General features: G+C 41.3%; 1 protein-coding gene across 4 annotated transcripts in view; it reads right to left on the bottom strand.

Moving 5' to 3' along the window:
• The window catches only part of STIM2 (stromal interaction molecule 2), a 73,104-nt gene extending 60,108 nt beyond the window's left edge, over positions 1–12,996 (bottom strand). For 2 of the 4 annotated variants that reach the window (XM_065836759.2, XM_065836758.2), the window contains exon 1: positions 12,639–12,996. In XM_065836759.2, the coding sequence (XP_065692831.1) occupies positions 12,639–12,831 (193 nt within the window). In that variant the 5' untranslated portion in view covers positions 12,832–12,996. The remainder of the gene's footprint in view (positions 1–12,638) is intronic. The other 2 variants (XM_065836757.2, XM_071807382.1) reach the window with 1 other exon arrangement.
• Positions 12,997–16,926: the final 3,930 nt, after the last annotated feature.

Genomic DNA, 16,926 nt, shown 5'->3' with positions numbered 1-16,926 from the left:
GTTAGTGGTGTGATCCACATGTCCGAACGGGGCTCTCTACCTCATGGCAAAACAAGTTTACTCTGTTATAGAAGGAGCCCAGATTCCTAGCTCAAATGCCGACACCTCAAGAGACGTGAAACTAATTCCATCCTTAAAGCTTCTGATCAAGTAACACCACGGGTAAGCACTTTAACACCTTTAGGTTCTACAAACTCAACAGCGTTAAATAACAAATGAAAATAATAAATAGGTGAGGCAGGAAACTGTATAGTAATTGCCACCCAAGAATGCTTTTCCCACCACATCTTTACGTTTGCACAATCTGAAACACCAGCTCCTAAATGATACCGCATTCTCAAAGTCCAGCATGACCACAATAGCTTTGGCATGAGGAACAGCCAGGCAGAAAAGCCAAAGAGAAGGAGCTCACTGCTGGAAATACCAGCTATGGGCACCAAGAGCTGCTCTGGGGCTGGCTGCTTCCCTTGCTCTGGGCCCTGTACCCCACCAGTAACCACCCCAACATGCTTCAACCCCCTTTGGAAGTTGGCATTGTTGGCATTGAAGCCAACAGCAAAGCTTTCTGCCTGCCCTGCCAAGTGGAAATCATTATTTCTCTATTTCCTCTGTAAGGGATGACAACTGGACAAGAGCTGAAGGATGCCTGAAAGTCATCCTCTGGATGATGACACCCTAACAATAATAAAACATAGTTTCTGATAGCTGAAGTATTTAACCCATATTGAGATATCCAGGTATACCAAATCATCCTCAAAAGCTTTTAGGTTAGGAGACAAATAAGTGAAGTTGCTTTCATTACAACTAAACTTCATATCCATTTCAATAGGTAAACAAAAAATTACTAACATGCAATCAGTAAAATCAAAGAGGTTTGGCTGTTCAACAAATGAACTAACTAGAACTTGCACTTTGAAGTAATCTGTATTTGACAGAAGTTTGAGATAGGCCAAAGAGGAAGCAAGTTTAAAAATATTTCCAAATCAGAAATCTGAGACCATCAGGTAAGGCTGTCATAAAACAAGTGAACGTGTCAGAGCCAAAGGCTCATTATTCATGCAAACATAGCAGGTTCCTTATAGCTCTTGAACAAGATGCACAGCTAAAGTACAGTATTTACCTCACCCTAGCACTTAAAACTGCAATACTTGGAGAACTTCATCATTAGCACTGGCACCTGTACTTGCCACCAGTACAAACGTCATAGTTCACCCTCTACCATGTCTCTAACTTACACTTACTTCACATACTAACATTAATATTCAGGAAATATGCTTTCAACTAGGTATCCAACAGCCCCAGGATTAAGTAAATACTTAAGAGAAGTCACAGAATGGTTGGGGTTGGAAGGCACCTCTGGAGATCACATAGTCCAACGCACCTGCTAAAGCAGGTTCACCTAGAGTAGACTGCACAGGAATGTGTGCAGGCAGGTTTTTAATGTCTCCAGAGGAGACTTCACAACCTCCTTGGGCAGCCTGCTCCAGTGCTCTGTCACACTCAAAGTCAAAAAGTTTCTCCTCATGGTTAGATGGAACCTCCTATGCTTCAGTCTGTGCCCATTGCCCCTCATCCTACCATTGGACACCAATGAGAAGAGTCTGGTCCCACCATCTTGACAGCCACCCTCCTTCAGATATTTAATAAACATTGATAAGATGCCCCCTCAGCCTTCTCCAGCCTGAACAGACCCAACTCAGTCTATCCTCATAACAAAGATGCTCCAGACCCCAATCATCTTTGTAGCCCAAAATGCCACATATGCTTTAGTTCCACGCAATACAAATGTTCTATATTCAAGTTCTGATCTTAAATTCACTACCTCACCAAACAGGAGATCTTTGAAATATCCAAGCAGTTGTACAAATGGCAGCCTCCATGGTGATTCCAGGACTTATGCTGTTGTTTTCCATCGTAGTTTAGAGTTGATGTTTACAATTCTCATCCGCACGCAGACAGTGCCAGAGAATTTCATATTTAAGTCCTCTCCAAAATTCTGAATGCAAAACTTGGCAAGGAAAAGATAATTATAGCTCTGTCTTGATAGTGAAATACATGCTCCTTCCTGCTTCTAAGAAGTCTCTTGCTACACTCCCAATAAACAAACCAGAATTAAGCTTGTCCTTTACGATGATTGAAGAATACAGCACAGACCTAGAAAAGCAAGTTGAATTTTCACTCCAAACACCACACCTCTCTTAATTTTCATGTGCAAAATGTCCTTGTTACTACCAGTGTGTTTCACTTCCACTTTCATTTTTATTGTGTAGACCAAAAAAAATTTGAAAAACGCAAACTGAACAAGACACATTCATGAAACATTTCTGCAGTCAGTTTTCAGAGCAGAACTCATGGCAAGACCAGATAGATTCAATTAAAATATTCACAATTATACAAAAAACACTGAAACAATCATTTTCATTTTTATAACTCTTAGAAACCTTCTGGGGGGGAAGAGAGAGTCAAGAGGCCAGAAAAATCTGAAAAGTTTCTTTAGTTATTTTCCCTCAACATCCTGTAAATAACAGTGGCCTGGTAAGAGCTACAGAGCAAAAGCCTATTTTCCAAAGCAAACTGGGTTCACTGATGCTCAGCAACGGGTTGCTTGATCTTCACAATTGTCACGCTGCTACCTAAAACACTACAGCTGCTTAAAATCTCCACTTCACCTACAGTAAGATCTGAAAGCAAAAGACTAGCCACTGGTTCTTTCATCTCAGACAGCAAGGCACTACATCTAGACTATAAGCAGGTTAGCAATATTATAATATCCTGAAAACTCAGTATCTTCAGTTGGTATGCTTAGTCCTCCGCCTAAACTCTTCTCAAACAGTTCATAGAGCCAAAAAAATACAGTATCAGGACAACAAATGACCAAAATTAAAGAAATACTTATTAAAACATTTGTACTAAAACTTGAAAAATTCTATTCAAATTAATAGCCAACTACTACTTTCATATTTAAAGAAAAAAATGCAACAATTTGGGTAACGAGACAATGGCTGTGTTGTTCTCTGGCTTCTGTAAGAATGTTAATCTGCTGCTGACAGCATTTTAAGCATAGAAAACTAAAAGTGGTAAAAAAATCAAAAACAAAAACTCATTGTAATTTTACTAACTTCTGGTAAAGAAGAAATTTCAGTCTTAAGATACCATTTAGGACACTGCAAATGAACACAAATCAATGGAAGAAATACAGTTCAATAAAAAATAATCTACAAAGTTAGTCATTGCCAATAAAAATTTTGCCAGTTCAAGTTGAAAACCACCATCTCCCAAAAACTTATCATATAAATTATGATGCAGTTTACTAACACCTTATGATATTCTTCTTTAACCATTTTACTCTTATTCTTCCTGCCTTAGCAGTCACTTTAAACATTTCCACAAAACTAAAAATGAAATGCTAATGGGAAACAGCAAGTATTTGCCAAACTGTCTTGTCTCCAACACCCCTTGCACTTCCACATAAAACTAGCAAAAACATATGATTTGGGCACACTGACTCAAAGGTGTCCTTTCTAATTCAACCTTGTGCAGTACCAGTTAGCAGCACATGGTGTAGTACAAAGGGTGATGGCAAGAACAATTTTCCCTGAAACAACACATTTTGGTTTTGCGCTCCTATGAGATTCCTAGTTTAACATCACCTGTTCACACAGATGTGCTCTCTCCTTTCCTCCAGGAAAACGGAAAGTGGTGGGATATATCTAAACCTTCTGATTTTCAGTGAATGCCCCCAGGTGTCATTGCATGAAAACAACTACCAGTGTTCCTATGGTTGCCTCCTTTATAACACTAATCATTTCAAAAAACTCTACCACATCCTCACTATCACCTCCTAACACCTGAAACCCATCTGGCTGCCACAACACTCTTCCATTTCTCCATCCCTCCACCTCATTGGTCTCCCTTGCTTCCAGCCCAAGATCCATTTGACCTTCACTTAGCCAACTTTAGCAAGTTATTCCAGCAGAAAAATGAACTCAACAACTAAACTGAAATAGGTCAGCATGAGGAAGAAGACAGGCTGAAGGCCTAAACCATAGTTGTCAATATATATTGGCTTTAGCTTCAAGTACCACAGTCATGGGGCAGGTCCTTTAAAATCAAGTTCTAGTTTCTCTTCATGCACAAAAATGTATATACAAAAGCTTGATTCAAACCTTTTCTACTTTTACATATCCTTTCAAGTGAGAACAATTAGTATACTATTTTCCTTTCTTCATAACTTGTAGTGTTTCTTCCTGACCAACAACCAGGCTTTTTCCAAAGAACAAAGCACTATTACTCCCAAAAAATTCAAGTATAACAGCTAATCAGAGCTGAAATTATTCAGTTAAATCCAGCCCAAGTATACTTTTAACAGTGTGAAAGTACTAAATAAAATAAACTCCTTCCTCCTCTCTCTCCCTGCCCCACTTTTTTGCACTTTGACACTACCATCTCATCACTCTGTCACACGTTATCATGAAATGTCATCTAAGATCTCTGCAGGCAACAGCAGTTAATGAACTCCCCTTCATTATCCCGCCACATGCCAAACTTCCACTCACTACATAGTATAATGCTCCACTTGTAACCATCTAGTTCCATGAAGATGAATCCTTTTTTTGCCTATTAAGACAACATTTTACCTGTGAATGCTTATCACTCTTCTGTAACGAAATAGCAATTTCTGTGGACCTGATCACAGCCAAGGTTGTGTACAGAGTTTCCATTTTGTTGAAATAAGGAAGCCTTACCACTCAATAACATCAGAAAAATCAGAGCTTTGATTACTGTTATTAGGGTGTTATAAACAGACATGAGCCAACATAAAACATGTGTCTGGGTGCTTTTGTGACAAAAGAGAAACATACCACAGATGCATAGTATCTTAGGAAGGATGTTTACTTAATAAAGGAAACAAACCAGGTTTACTTGGATTATTTTATAACAAAGTTTAAAAGTAGTCAATTGGATACATTTAGAGTTCAGATAGGTGGGTTTTTTTTCTTTGAAACATCTACACCTGGATCAGAATGGGATGTGTCTTTATTATCCTGTATTAATAAAACCACATAATCACATTTAATAAGTTTTGCTTTATAGAAGAAGTAAATAGTTATGCTGGGCAAGTGTCACAGTCCTTTGATTTTAGTTTCTAGACATAAACTCTCTCTTACACTAAATCAAATATTAAAAACCAAATTAACTCCCAAAACAAAGGTTTAATTCCAAAACACGTATTTTTCTGTAAACAATTATAATCTACAATAACCAAGCTCTTTTAGAAGCTCTGCTAAAATCTTGGCTCTACTGCTAATCCAATAGTCTATCCCTATACATTTTATGTATGGCAGAAGTATTTCTTTACCAATTTTGAATGTCATTTTTCAACTTCACAGTTGGTAACATCTGTGTAAAACATTGCTTCTCCCTTTCCCAATCACTTACTATTTACTTGGCATACATGGGCTTCTACTAAAATGGTTAGTACTACTTTCCTCCAAAGCTGGTATCTTCTCACAGATGCCCTTGCACAGCTGTGCACTGACCTGAAGCAAGGACCTGACCCTGTTCCAAAAAAAATTAATTCCACCATTCAGCTCAACCAGTTTCCCCAAACTAGCTCATCTCCAGCCATGATAATGTTAAGGGAGTAGCCAGAACACACAGAATAGGCAGGGAGGGAGAAAAGGCCTACATACACCAAGGTCAGTTTAAATCAATAACTAAGCAACATCCTTCAAAAACCTCAGAGCTACAGGTTTCTTATCACTGCCTGCAACACAACCAAAATAAGACCAATTATCAAGAATACAGTTTAATAGGATCAAAACAAAAATATTAATTTACTGAAAATGCAGTCTTAAAAAGAAATCCCAGAGAATATGTAATTTAGGTTCATTCACTGAAGTCAATGGGTTCAATTTCACAGTCTCTTATCTGTACTTTAGACTGACATATTACTGTGCTCTTTCCAAAGTAACTACAATACTCTCTATTGTGCCAATAGTCAGGTTTCAGTACATATATTCAGGGAACATGAACCAGGTAGGAGAAAAGGGATTGAGACAGCCACACTCCAAAAAAGTACTGGCAAAGTTAAGTTTTTCAAAGAAAAAATAAAAATATACTCTGGAGAAGACAGCTGTCTTGATGTGTTTAATTTGCACCTAAAAATTGCAAGTGGGAAAGGATATAAATATACTTTTCCTTCCTGCCACATCACAATAGAAGTATTGGAGCTACATGATATTACACAGTCTAATTTTCATATTTAGCAAAATAGTAAACAACACTTAGCACTAAAACCAAGTAATTTCATTTTCACTTCAAAATCATTTTTACATCTTTAGGCAATGGAAATAACTTAAGCCAACAGTATTTTTCATACAGGTATACAACTTTACAGCAAGGAGCTATCCTGTAACCTTCTACATATAGCAATCTAGGATCAAAACTACAGTAGAAGGAAGTCTCCTACTCAGAAAAATTAACTTTCGTATTTGTTTCAAAATCATCACAGACTACGTGAGTAGTTTTGTTTATTTGTTAACAGTATAATACTTCTTGCTTGTTGTTCTTGAAAAAAAAAAAAAATCCTGGGTAGCATTTCTGAGGAGAAGCTAATCAAGCTTGTTGTTTTCAGACTATAACTAGAGAGTAACAACATAAGACTTATTATTTTTATTTGCTTTACATCTAGGCATACAAACAGAAAATTCACCCGCTGAACACATGACAATTTTTTTACAAATTAACTATAACTACAGAAACAAAGCACGCAAACACAAAAAAAAAACCACAAACAAACAAAAAAAAAAACCAAACAAACAAAAAATAACACACCAGGTCTTAACATTTTAACTGGAGACAGTACCAGAGGGAGAGGGCTGGGCTGCTGACTGTTTTAAATGCCTCATGATGCAGAAGAAAAGGTAGGAAACAGAAAGCATTGCCTGGAGGAAAAGGATCAAAGCTATCTTTGCATTCCTATAAATTCTGAGCTACTTCAAAAGTTAAAGCTTCACACAATCCAAGTAGCCGCAACAACCATTGCAATTCACTCAAGTTTCTGTGGTGCTGCCTGTGGTTTCCCATACAAGCTGCAATAGGCAGGGACAGGTTCCCTCCCACGTCTGCATCCGGGAACCACCGGAGAAGCAAGATTCACCTGCAATAGTATAACACTATCTGCATAGAGAAGAAATTTTCCCCTGACATACTTTAAAAAAAATAAAATCTTCGCTAGAGACCACCAGAATGAGATTTTAAAGGTCGGTGGTTCTTACCTGTTAGTTCAAATACTGTTGACTCAAATGAGTCAGCAGTTCTGTTAACTTAAATTCTCAAATGCTCTGGCAAGCACGTTATCTACAATTTTCAAGACAGATTTTAGTTAAAACTCTGGAGTACTTTTCATTATGCAGATGTAAGGATTTCTCTAACAGGTCTCTGAAAAATGCTGCTACTTTTGGCATTGGAAACAAAAGAAGCAGGGACCAGAATAAAATAAAATCTAAAAAAAAAAAAGTAATGGACTCTCTTTAGTTAAGTTTGAAGTGCTCACAGAAATCAAGTAAATGAATGCAAATTTTATCATAACGAGGCAATAATCACATTCTGTTTATGCTAATCCTAAATTTTAACAATGCATTATCATGGTATTCACCCCTCCTCCTTTCAGATATGCAAAGACAGTTTCCATAGTAACAGGAGAGACTTAGTAGTATCCAAAGGTAGAATAACACTAACTTATGTAATAACTTGAAACCCACCTTGGTTTGTAAATTTATATGCGCTTATTTTAAGACAACATACATAGTGGTTATTTACTCTTAAGGGACACCATATGTGATCAAGATAAACATCTCAAGTTCCTGTATTTTAAAAAGCCAGTTTCAGAGATAGGATGTAACAAACTAATCCAAATAAAGTCTTCTCATACATCAGGATTTCTGCAGTAAATTAGCATCAACTCTTATGTAAAATAATACACTTTTGACTTCTGAGGAGTTTTTGACAATGCACTAAATATTACCAAAAAAAAACCAAAACAAAACTAAAAAAACACCCAAACCTGTAGTAGTTTTCCTAGCTTTCCCATAATATCATAGCTCTTTGCAGTACCTTCCTCTCCCTCAATGCTGATTGAGAGCAAATATGAAATACAAAAGGACATACAAGTTACAGCACACAAGAAAAAAAATATATATATATATATATATTGAATTGCTTACTTTTAAAAAAGTGAACTACATTTCTAAGTGTTTTTCATAGTGATAGAAACATCATGGGAAATCTTATCAAGATCAACTGCCTCTGTCATTTGGTCCAGTCCTCCTTCGACAAATACATGGCAGCTCAACCTAGTTATGATAGATCAGTATCACTTATCACTTAGAAGAAAATGAGTCATGCCTAAGTTGCGTAGGAGCAGCTCACCAGAATCTGGTAGGAGGCCCCCAGAAAAGCAGAGCTGTCTTCAGAAAGCTTATAGCTGAAAGGGCAACACAAAAACCTGCTGATGGAGGGATGATACTGAGTCACAGAATTTCAGGGAGGGCCACTCAGAGGTTTCAAGAAAGGGTCTACTACAGACTGCTGTAAGACAAGAAAAAGAAAACAACAGCTAAATAACCTGGATAATTCCCAACAGCAAGACCAGGTAAGCCTTCAGAAGTGGTGAAGCTGATAGCCAAGGGGGGAAAAAAAAAAAAAAAACGGTTCACAGGATACCAGAAGGTGCAGAATGCACTGGAGAGCTACAGTGTGAAAATGCTGGAAGGTAGAAATATTCAGCTACAGGCAAAGGAAATTACAAGTGCTGGACTCACACCCTCCCAGGAGCCAGGTCACCCTTTGTACTGCTGACCCCACCCACACAGTCCCATCATCTCTCTTCTTTGCACTGGTCCTACTGCTTAAAAGCATGTCACGAGCCTGGTAAGAAATCCAGAAGTTTTCTGTTGCCTGCATTTCTTTTAACATTCCTGCAAGCCAAAGAAACAGACAGTGGTCATCACAACTCTGGGGGCAAAGAGGGTACAAAGTAGAAAAGGAGCAGGAACTCCCTCCCTCCTTGTGGGTTTGAGTATTAGGATGAGCACACCTACTCCTGCTCATGCTCTGTGCTAACATTGCTGGAGTGGCCGATTGGGGTCCACTCCAAAGAAGAAAGCCACCCACATTACAATTGCTAAAACCAATTGTGAGGTTGCAGCTAAAAAAGACAGTTTCTAGAAACCCTCACCTCTGACTTGCTGAAGTCAGATTACTTTGAAGAGCTCAGAGCGTTAAAATGATAGGTTTCCAAAATGGAAACTCAATTAAAATTAAAAAAAAAAAATGACTTCAAGGAAAAGGTTATGTATGTTGTCCATTGTTTCTTTAGTACATACAATGTTGTGCTGTAGTTAATGGCTTACAATATTGAGCTAGACCATTTTTATTTCAGAGAAATTTGTTAGCCAAATACAGGTCCAGGTGCTTTACCTCATCTGAAAGGCAGCCAAATTAATCCATGATCCTGGATTAAATTTAAATTTTTAAACAAGAAAAGAATGCACAATTATCCAGAATTACAAACTAAATTAAACGTCAATAAATAAACTGCATGTGAGAACCCAGTGTTATCTTCAGATTCAGAACAGAAGGTTCCTTAAAATTCTCTACCAAATTAAGTAGTGAACAAGCAGAGCTAGAATGAATAGCAAGCAGCCTCATGGTGTTCCACTCAGTAGAAACAGTTTGTTGATCTGATTTTCATGACTGTGACTAAATACCTTCAGCAGTGTCAGGTTTTACATATACAACTGTCATTTATAAATTACCATTAAGAAGGCACATACACACAGGAAGACAACAGTAATGATAATCTATATAAGCTATTGAGTAAATCACTGAATATCTGATAAAATATGGCAGGAGTAAAATCTCAGGGGCTTTCCCAATCCTAAAATTGATCATACATCCCTTTTTTGTAAAGTGTCTCGATTATCTTTGCCAGCTTCTTCTCTAAACCAGTAAAAACCTCCAACAATGGGAAACTGTTGAACAATCTACATTATTTAACTGTTATAGGTAAAAACCTTCCAGCTTGGATTTAACCTAAAACTTGGCCACTACAATTTACTTCATCTTAACCTACATGTTAAACACAGAGTTTTAAAAAAATATATATAAATATGCTTCTGGGAACTATTTCTTACACACACATTCCTCCCACAGCCTCTTCCACTCCCCAGAATAAAGCAATACTTGAATATTTTTTGCACCGGTCACAAGCTTCTGTGTCTCTCAATCCACATGGTTACTCTCCCCGCTGTACTTTTTGGATTGTATAATACTCAAGACTAGACCCAAAAGCACAATCAAAAAGAAAAAAATAAGAGCCTTCTGTAATTTAAACTGGATTAACATATCCAAGGATAGCACTCATTTTTGCCAGTTGCACATTGCTTATTCAGATCAATTTGTGACCAGGACTCCTGGATTGCTTGTCCAGCTGTGCTGCCCATACATCTCCGGTTGAGCCTCTTCCTAGCACAGCATTTTATACATAACAGCTTTTGTCTTCTAAATCGTACTTCTCAAACTTATCAAAACTACTATATTAAAAGCTTATTCTACTCTTGTCCAGATGAGTTTCTGCAATCCCTCCTAACTTGGTGGCACATCTGCAAGTTTTATCTTTTAAGGAAAGAAGCACAGATATTATAAAAAAACCCACATCCTGAACATGTCATCTGGTTTTCAAGAGTCCTTCTAGTTTAGCAAATAGTAACTTAAAACTATCTGGGGGTTAGTTACCAGACAGGCAAACAACTCAAGTGATGCAATGAAACACCATATTTATCAAGCAGATGAACATGGATGAACGATGTCAAAAACCTCTTAAAGACTGGAGCTGATTCTAAGACGGCTCTTAACCATATGTATTTTCCAGACCAAACTGTCATGTAACACAATAAATGCACTTAAAACATGCTAGATTTCTCATATAAATTTATTTCTTTAACAGATTTTCTGCTGGGGGAGAAAGGGGGCACCAAGACAGCTGACAAACAATCCAGTACTTTTTACAGTCCATCAAATATAATTTAAAAACATGAAAACCACACACAAATACTTTTTTTTCCATACACGCTGACACATCAAAACTGATTAAGCATGAAATTTAGACAGCAACAGCACTATACATAGCTAGAACTGTTTAATGCCACCTACAACCAGCTTAGGTATGGTCTGGGGAATTAAACAAAAAAAAAAAAAAAAAAAAAAAGAGAGAGAAAAAAAAAACCTCTTCCAATACAGCATTTTCACAACACCCTTGGGAGGTTCAACTGCTGCTTCACAGGCTGCGGATGTTCCAACTTCCTCAGTTTATATGGTAAACCAACAGACTGGACAATTTAGATTTCAGAAATGCTGTGTCCTCAAACATGACTGCTAGATCACATAGCCTTGCATCTCTATCTCAGAGTTATTTCAGAAATACTGTTGAAGTTTCCTTAATTAAAATTCATGTTTTTAAAGTGTTACATTGAGAAGAAACCCATGCATGTTTCATCCACTGAAGTTCAGTAATTTTAGCTCCAGATGTCAATACTATTCCAAACAATATCAGAAGTTTATCTCTGATAAAAATGCACACGACTTCGATTCAGAAAGTGTATGTTTTCTTCCTTTTTCACCTTCTGCACTCTCTTTCCAATTAGAGAGCTTTTGGAAAAGCACATTGTGAGACATGACAAACTTCTAAACGTTTTCAAGTACTTCCTAACATACAAATCCCGTAAGTAAAGCTTCCTACTGCTCATTAAAAGATAGATTCAGAATGTGTATAAGCAATTCGGAGCCATCAAAGTCTGCTGAAATTAGATTATTTTAAATGCTTCCGTTTTTAACTGCAGGCATTACCATTTGCCTTAAGTATGGTAGCCTAAATATTTCACTTTTAAAAGAAAAAAAAAAATCAAGTGGAGGCACAAAAAGCTTTCCACAGTTTTCTGGAGAACTAAAGCCCCTCCGAGGGTACAGGATGGACACCTTTGTCTTTACAGCATCGGGCTCCCGGGCGGCGTTTGCAGACAACTGTGCTGCTACGCAGCAGGACCCGCAAGTTCGTCGGCGTGAGTCACCTCACCCGCGCCCCCGGGGCCGCCGCAGGCCCCCAGCCCCTCCGGGAGGGCGTGGGACACCTCGCCCGGAGCCGCCCCGCGGTGCGGGCGCGCTCGGCGGCTCCCGGCCGGGGCCGCGGCTGGCGGCGCCCGAGACACCCACCGCACACACGGGCGGCACCGCGGGAGCCGACGCGGAAGCGGCGGCTCCGGCTCTCAACAATATCGCTATTCAACAGGATCCTGCACATATCCTGCGGCGGGCTCCTGCCCGGGGAGGGGCGGCGGGGCCGGCCGGGGCAATACCGCAGTGCCGCCGCCGCAGCCGGACCCCCTGCAGACCGGCCCGGCGCCCTCTGCAGAGCCGCATCACGGCTGGCCCCGCGGCGGAGGGAGGCGGCTCGGAGGCACCGCGGTGCCCGCCGGGCGGGGCAGGGTCCCGGTCTCAGGGCGTCCGTCGTCTCGTCCCCCCACCCCCGCCGGCGCGATGCTCCCCCCACTGCCGGCGGCACGCGCGGAAACCGTTACCTGCCACAACCGCCGCCGGCTCCGCTGCAGGGGCGGCGGCACCTCCCCGTCCTCCCCGCCGACCACCGCCAACGTCCGCAGCTTCCAGCTCGCATCCCCCGGCGGCTGCGGACAGGAGCAGCCCCAGCAGGAGCAGGCAGGTCAGCACCCAGGTCGCCGCCGCCCGCCCGCTGGGCGCTTGGAGCCCGTTCATCGGTGCCGCCGGTACCGCCGCTGCCGCGCAGGGAAGGAGGGATGCAGGGAAGAGGCTGGAGCTCCGCCACTGCGACGCTGCCCGCTCCGGCAGCACCAACCCTCCTCAGCACCGTCCCCACGCTGCCTCCCGCCGCTTCCGGCGGGCACCGCCGCCGAACCGCCCGGGCGACACGTCACCGCGCGGTGACGTCACAGCGGAGGGGGCGGGACCGGGGAGGGGGCGGGACCGGGGGCGCGGCCGCGGCGGGAGTAGCAGAGGGGGGGCCGAGCCGAGCCGGGGGGGAAGGGGTCTACAGGTCTTGTCTGTCGGATGGCAGCGGGCTTGTGGGCCGCTCGGGGCCGTGGAGCGATCCCGGTGCGGCACCTCCGTCCCGGTGCCCTGAGGAGTGCTCGGTCGGCTCCCGGTCAGCCCTGCCCGGAGATCGTGCGGAGGTTGAGCTCCTCCCGGCAGCGGCGGCCGGACAGCGAAGTTGTGCGGCAGCCTGAGGGGCGGCCGAGGCTCTGGAGTTCGCTAAATCTATCCTTACCGCACCTGCAATAGAGGGAAGCATCTTCAAGGGAAAGAATGGATGAAAGAAGTTACAGTTCAGCATAAAAACAAACAAAATGTGGTTTAAATCTGGTCCCATACAAGCTGAAATCAGGCAAACTAAGTACTGACAGAGACTAATCCCTGATTTAATTGTGTTTAGGACCTTGGCAAAACAACTGAAAAAAAAAAAAAAAAAAACAAAAACAAAAACTTCTGCCACTTAAGCCAGTGAACAGGAATAAAATCTGTATCATGCTTTGTCCAGTCCAAATCTATGGGATTTCCAACCAGTCTGTCTTGAGTCAACCAAGAATAATGCAGCTTTTAAAGACAAAATCGAATCTATTATCTCAGACACACAATACAAAAGGAAACAATGTACCATGGATGGCAAAAAGCTATATAAACATTATATTCACTCTTAACTATTGCGACCACCTAAGAAATAACAGTAATGTTTTGAAAGGGTCCTAAGAAAAGCCTTTATGTGCTTTGCAAAGGCCACAGGACACAGTAGCATAAAATGGAGCGGCACCAGCTGCTTCCCCAGGTCAGCAGAATACAGAAAGCCAGCTTGCTGTAGCACTACTAAATGCAGCAGGAAACAATTTGTCTAGCAACATAGTTAATGTGCATAGTCCATCCCGGCTGAAACATCAACACCACAAAACCTTTAAGTAGTCATATAACATAAGAGATTTGGAAAATGTGCCGAAACCTAACAATTTCTGTTTGAATTGTGAAGTCTGTGCATAGCCTTATCATTTCTGTTGTTGAATACAACAGCCTTTAAAGACCAACAGTAACCGACCATATCTTGTGCAAAGAGAACAATGAAGTGCCTACACCTTACGAAAGCTTGTTCAATGTTGTTTAACTTCAGGGAGGGGAGCTGGAGCAGAGTAAAATTCCTCAGATGGAAACAAAGAAACCAGCTGCTAATTAAATAGTTAATTTTAAAATACAAAGAGAGAGGTATTCATAAAGTGTACCTGACAGAGGCAAGTTTCTTGGATGAGTGTGAACTCTTTTAACTGAGACCCATTGGGGTGAAAAGATACAAACTGCATGATTCCTATAGAGAAAAGCCATACGTCAGAATAGCTGTGAGATGGGGGCACTCACAGAGAGCACTTCGGTGAAAATGCTGTAGGCCTGGAGTAGAAAATGATCCTTGTTAAAAGTCCCCCTGCAAAGTTCGTTCATTTTCATTTCGTGCTTTCAAGTCCCCAAGTCGGGCAGCATGGAATGGATTGTTTTCAAGCAATGCTTGTGTTCTGGACTTGGGAGGAGGTCACTGCTTGTCGGGACATCTCAGCAGATCTCACAGTGAGAAGTAGTGTATGAAATGGTAACATCTTGATGCATTGCCGCTTCACATCACACAGACTCAGCTGTACAAGCTCAGGAGGAAGGTACCTGGGCTGCAGCCTGACCCATTAATCCACAGAAACCTAAATGACCCAGTAGTGCTGGGGGCCCTGCAAGGCTTGACCACAGAATCACAAAATAATTTAGGACCTCTAGAGGTCATCCAGTTTAACCTCTCTACTCAGCCCTGAGGAACACCTCTCAAGCACATCCCAGTTTCATTTTGGATCATTGAACGCTAGTTTTTGAGTAGAGTGACTCAGACCCTTTTTCCACCCACCTTGCCCACTTATTCAGTCCATAACTCCACTACTGGGCTACAAATATTCTATGGATACTGTGGCAAAAACCTTGACAAAGTCAATGTGTGCTGTTCTTATCACCTCAACCATAGGGCAAACCATGTCATCATAGAAGGCAATAATGTAGGTAGAACTGTGCTGTTTTTTCCAAACGAGCTTCTTGTCCTTTGTCATCTTGGAAATGGCTTTTACAGAAAGATTTACTTCATTATCTTCTCTGAGAGAGAGACCAGTTGAGGATGACTGTCCTGTAGTTTCCCGCACGTTGCTTTGATGTTAGATGTGATATTTTTTTTTCCACTAACTGGAAATCCCATCTGATTGCCACAGCCTTTCAAAGGTGATAGGGATAAGCACAATGACATTAGCCAGCTTCCTCAGCAGCTTCACAAGCACTTCCTGTCCAGCCCTAAGCACTTGTAAATATCTAATTTGCTAAAATGGCCCTAATTCAAGCTTCCTTTACAATTGGTAGTAATGTCCTCCTCCAACCTTTGCCACTAGACATAGAGATCTGTGAGGCCTGAGGGCTGAACTTGCTAATAAAGAACAAGGTAAAATGGTTGTTGAATATCTCAGCCTTTTCCCTGGTCCTTCATCACTAGGCCACCTACCCCATTGAGCTGCAGAGCCTCAGGTTCTTAGGGTTAGTATGCTTGTCACAAAAATTATTTAGATTGGTTTTTTTCTACTTCTGGGTATAGAGAGCTGTAACAGAAAGGCTGGAATTCATCTGAATGGAGAATGAGTGGTAACATCTGGGCATGGGGGCACCAGAGGGAGCACACTGCAGCAAAAGGTTCTCAGCATGGTCTGTGCTAATAGCACCAAGACCCCAGCACATCTGTGTGCAGTTTCACAAGAGACCCTGTTCTGGAGAAAAAGAGCAGTGAAGAAACCCCAGTGACTCACAGAGGTGGGACAGGATGGAGGTACTCCTCACTATCAGCTGTTCAAGGCTACAAAGAAGCATATCCAAAATCTGTGCATGGGTCCCAGCCCAAAAAGAACCCAGGAGACATGAGGAGGACTTCACAGCTGGCGTCACTTCATCCCCATGTAATTGCAATGGATGCTGGACCTAGCGTCTGGACACAGACACCGCAGAGCTGGACGGGCAGCCTCACACCGCTGCCATGGCTGTACAGATGTGCTAGACACACATCCTGGTGCTCCTTTGCATGATGGCACCAAGGCGTGAGCGAGAGCTACAGGTGTTTCCTTGCAAGTTCTCATTTCAATGAAACCACCTTCCCCTCTGAAGTTCTGGCACTGGTATGTGCTACCTTGTTGACAGAGCGTTGCAACATTATTTCCAACAAGTGCATATGTTTATCATTTTGCAGAGAGTGAAGCAGTCTCACAGCCTGGAGTTAAGACATTTATGTTACTTCTACTCATTAGTCCTGCTCAGTATTAATGGACTTGAGCAGTCTTGGTCAATTTTTCTGAATGTACTTTGCTGTATGGATAACCTGAGATTGTTTTTTTGAGTCCCATCTTCCACCCTTTCATAGAAAGTTAATAATTTTTTAATGTAATGTATATTTTACTACTTTGAGTTGCCATTTCTGTCAGCAATTTTGTCATCCACCAAGCATTGCTGTGCACGTTGATTTACCTAAAAAGAAAAAGTGAGATGAAATAATTTTCAGACTCATTTAATGTCCACAGTTCTTTCCCATGCATATATTTTGCCGGTTCTAAAACCCTGTAGCAGCTCTGAACAGTAGAATAAAGGAAAACAAAACCAAACCAAACCAAAACCAAACACCCACCCCACCACCACCGCACACACACAAATAAAAAATAAAGAAAACAACAACACCACAAAACAAACAAAAAAAAAAAAGTCAAACAAAACAACCTTTTACTTCTATGTGGTGCT

This window comes from Patagioenas fasciata, chromosome 4, assembly GCF_037038585.1.
Source record: "Patagioenas fasciata isolate bPatFas1 chromosome 4, bPatFas1.hap1, whole genome shotgun sequence".
NCBI lineage: Eukaryota > Metazoa > Chordata > Aves > Columbiformes > Columbidae > Patagioenas > Patagioenas fasciata.
This window is presented reverse-complemented; position numbering and strand designations above follow the sequence as displayed.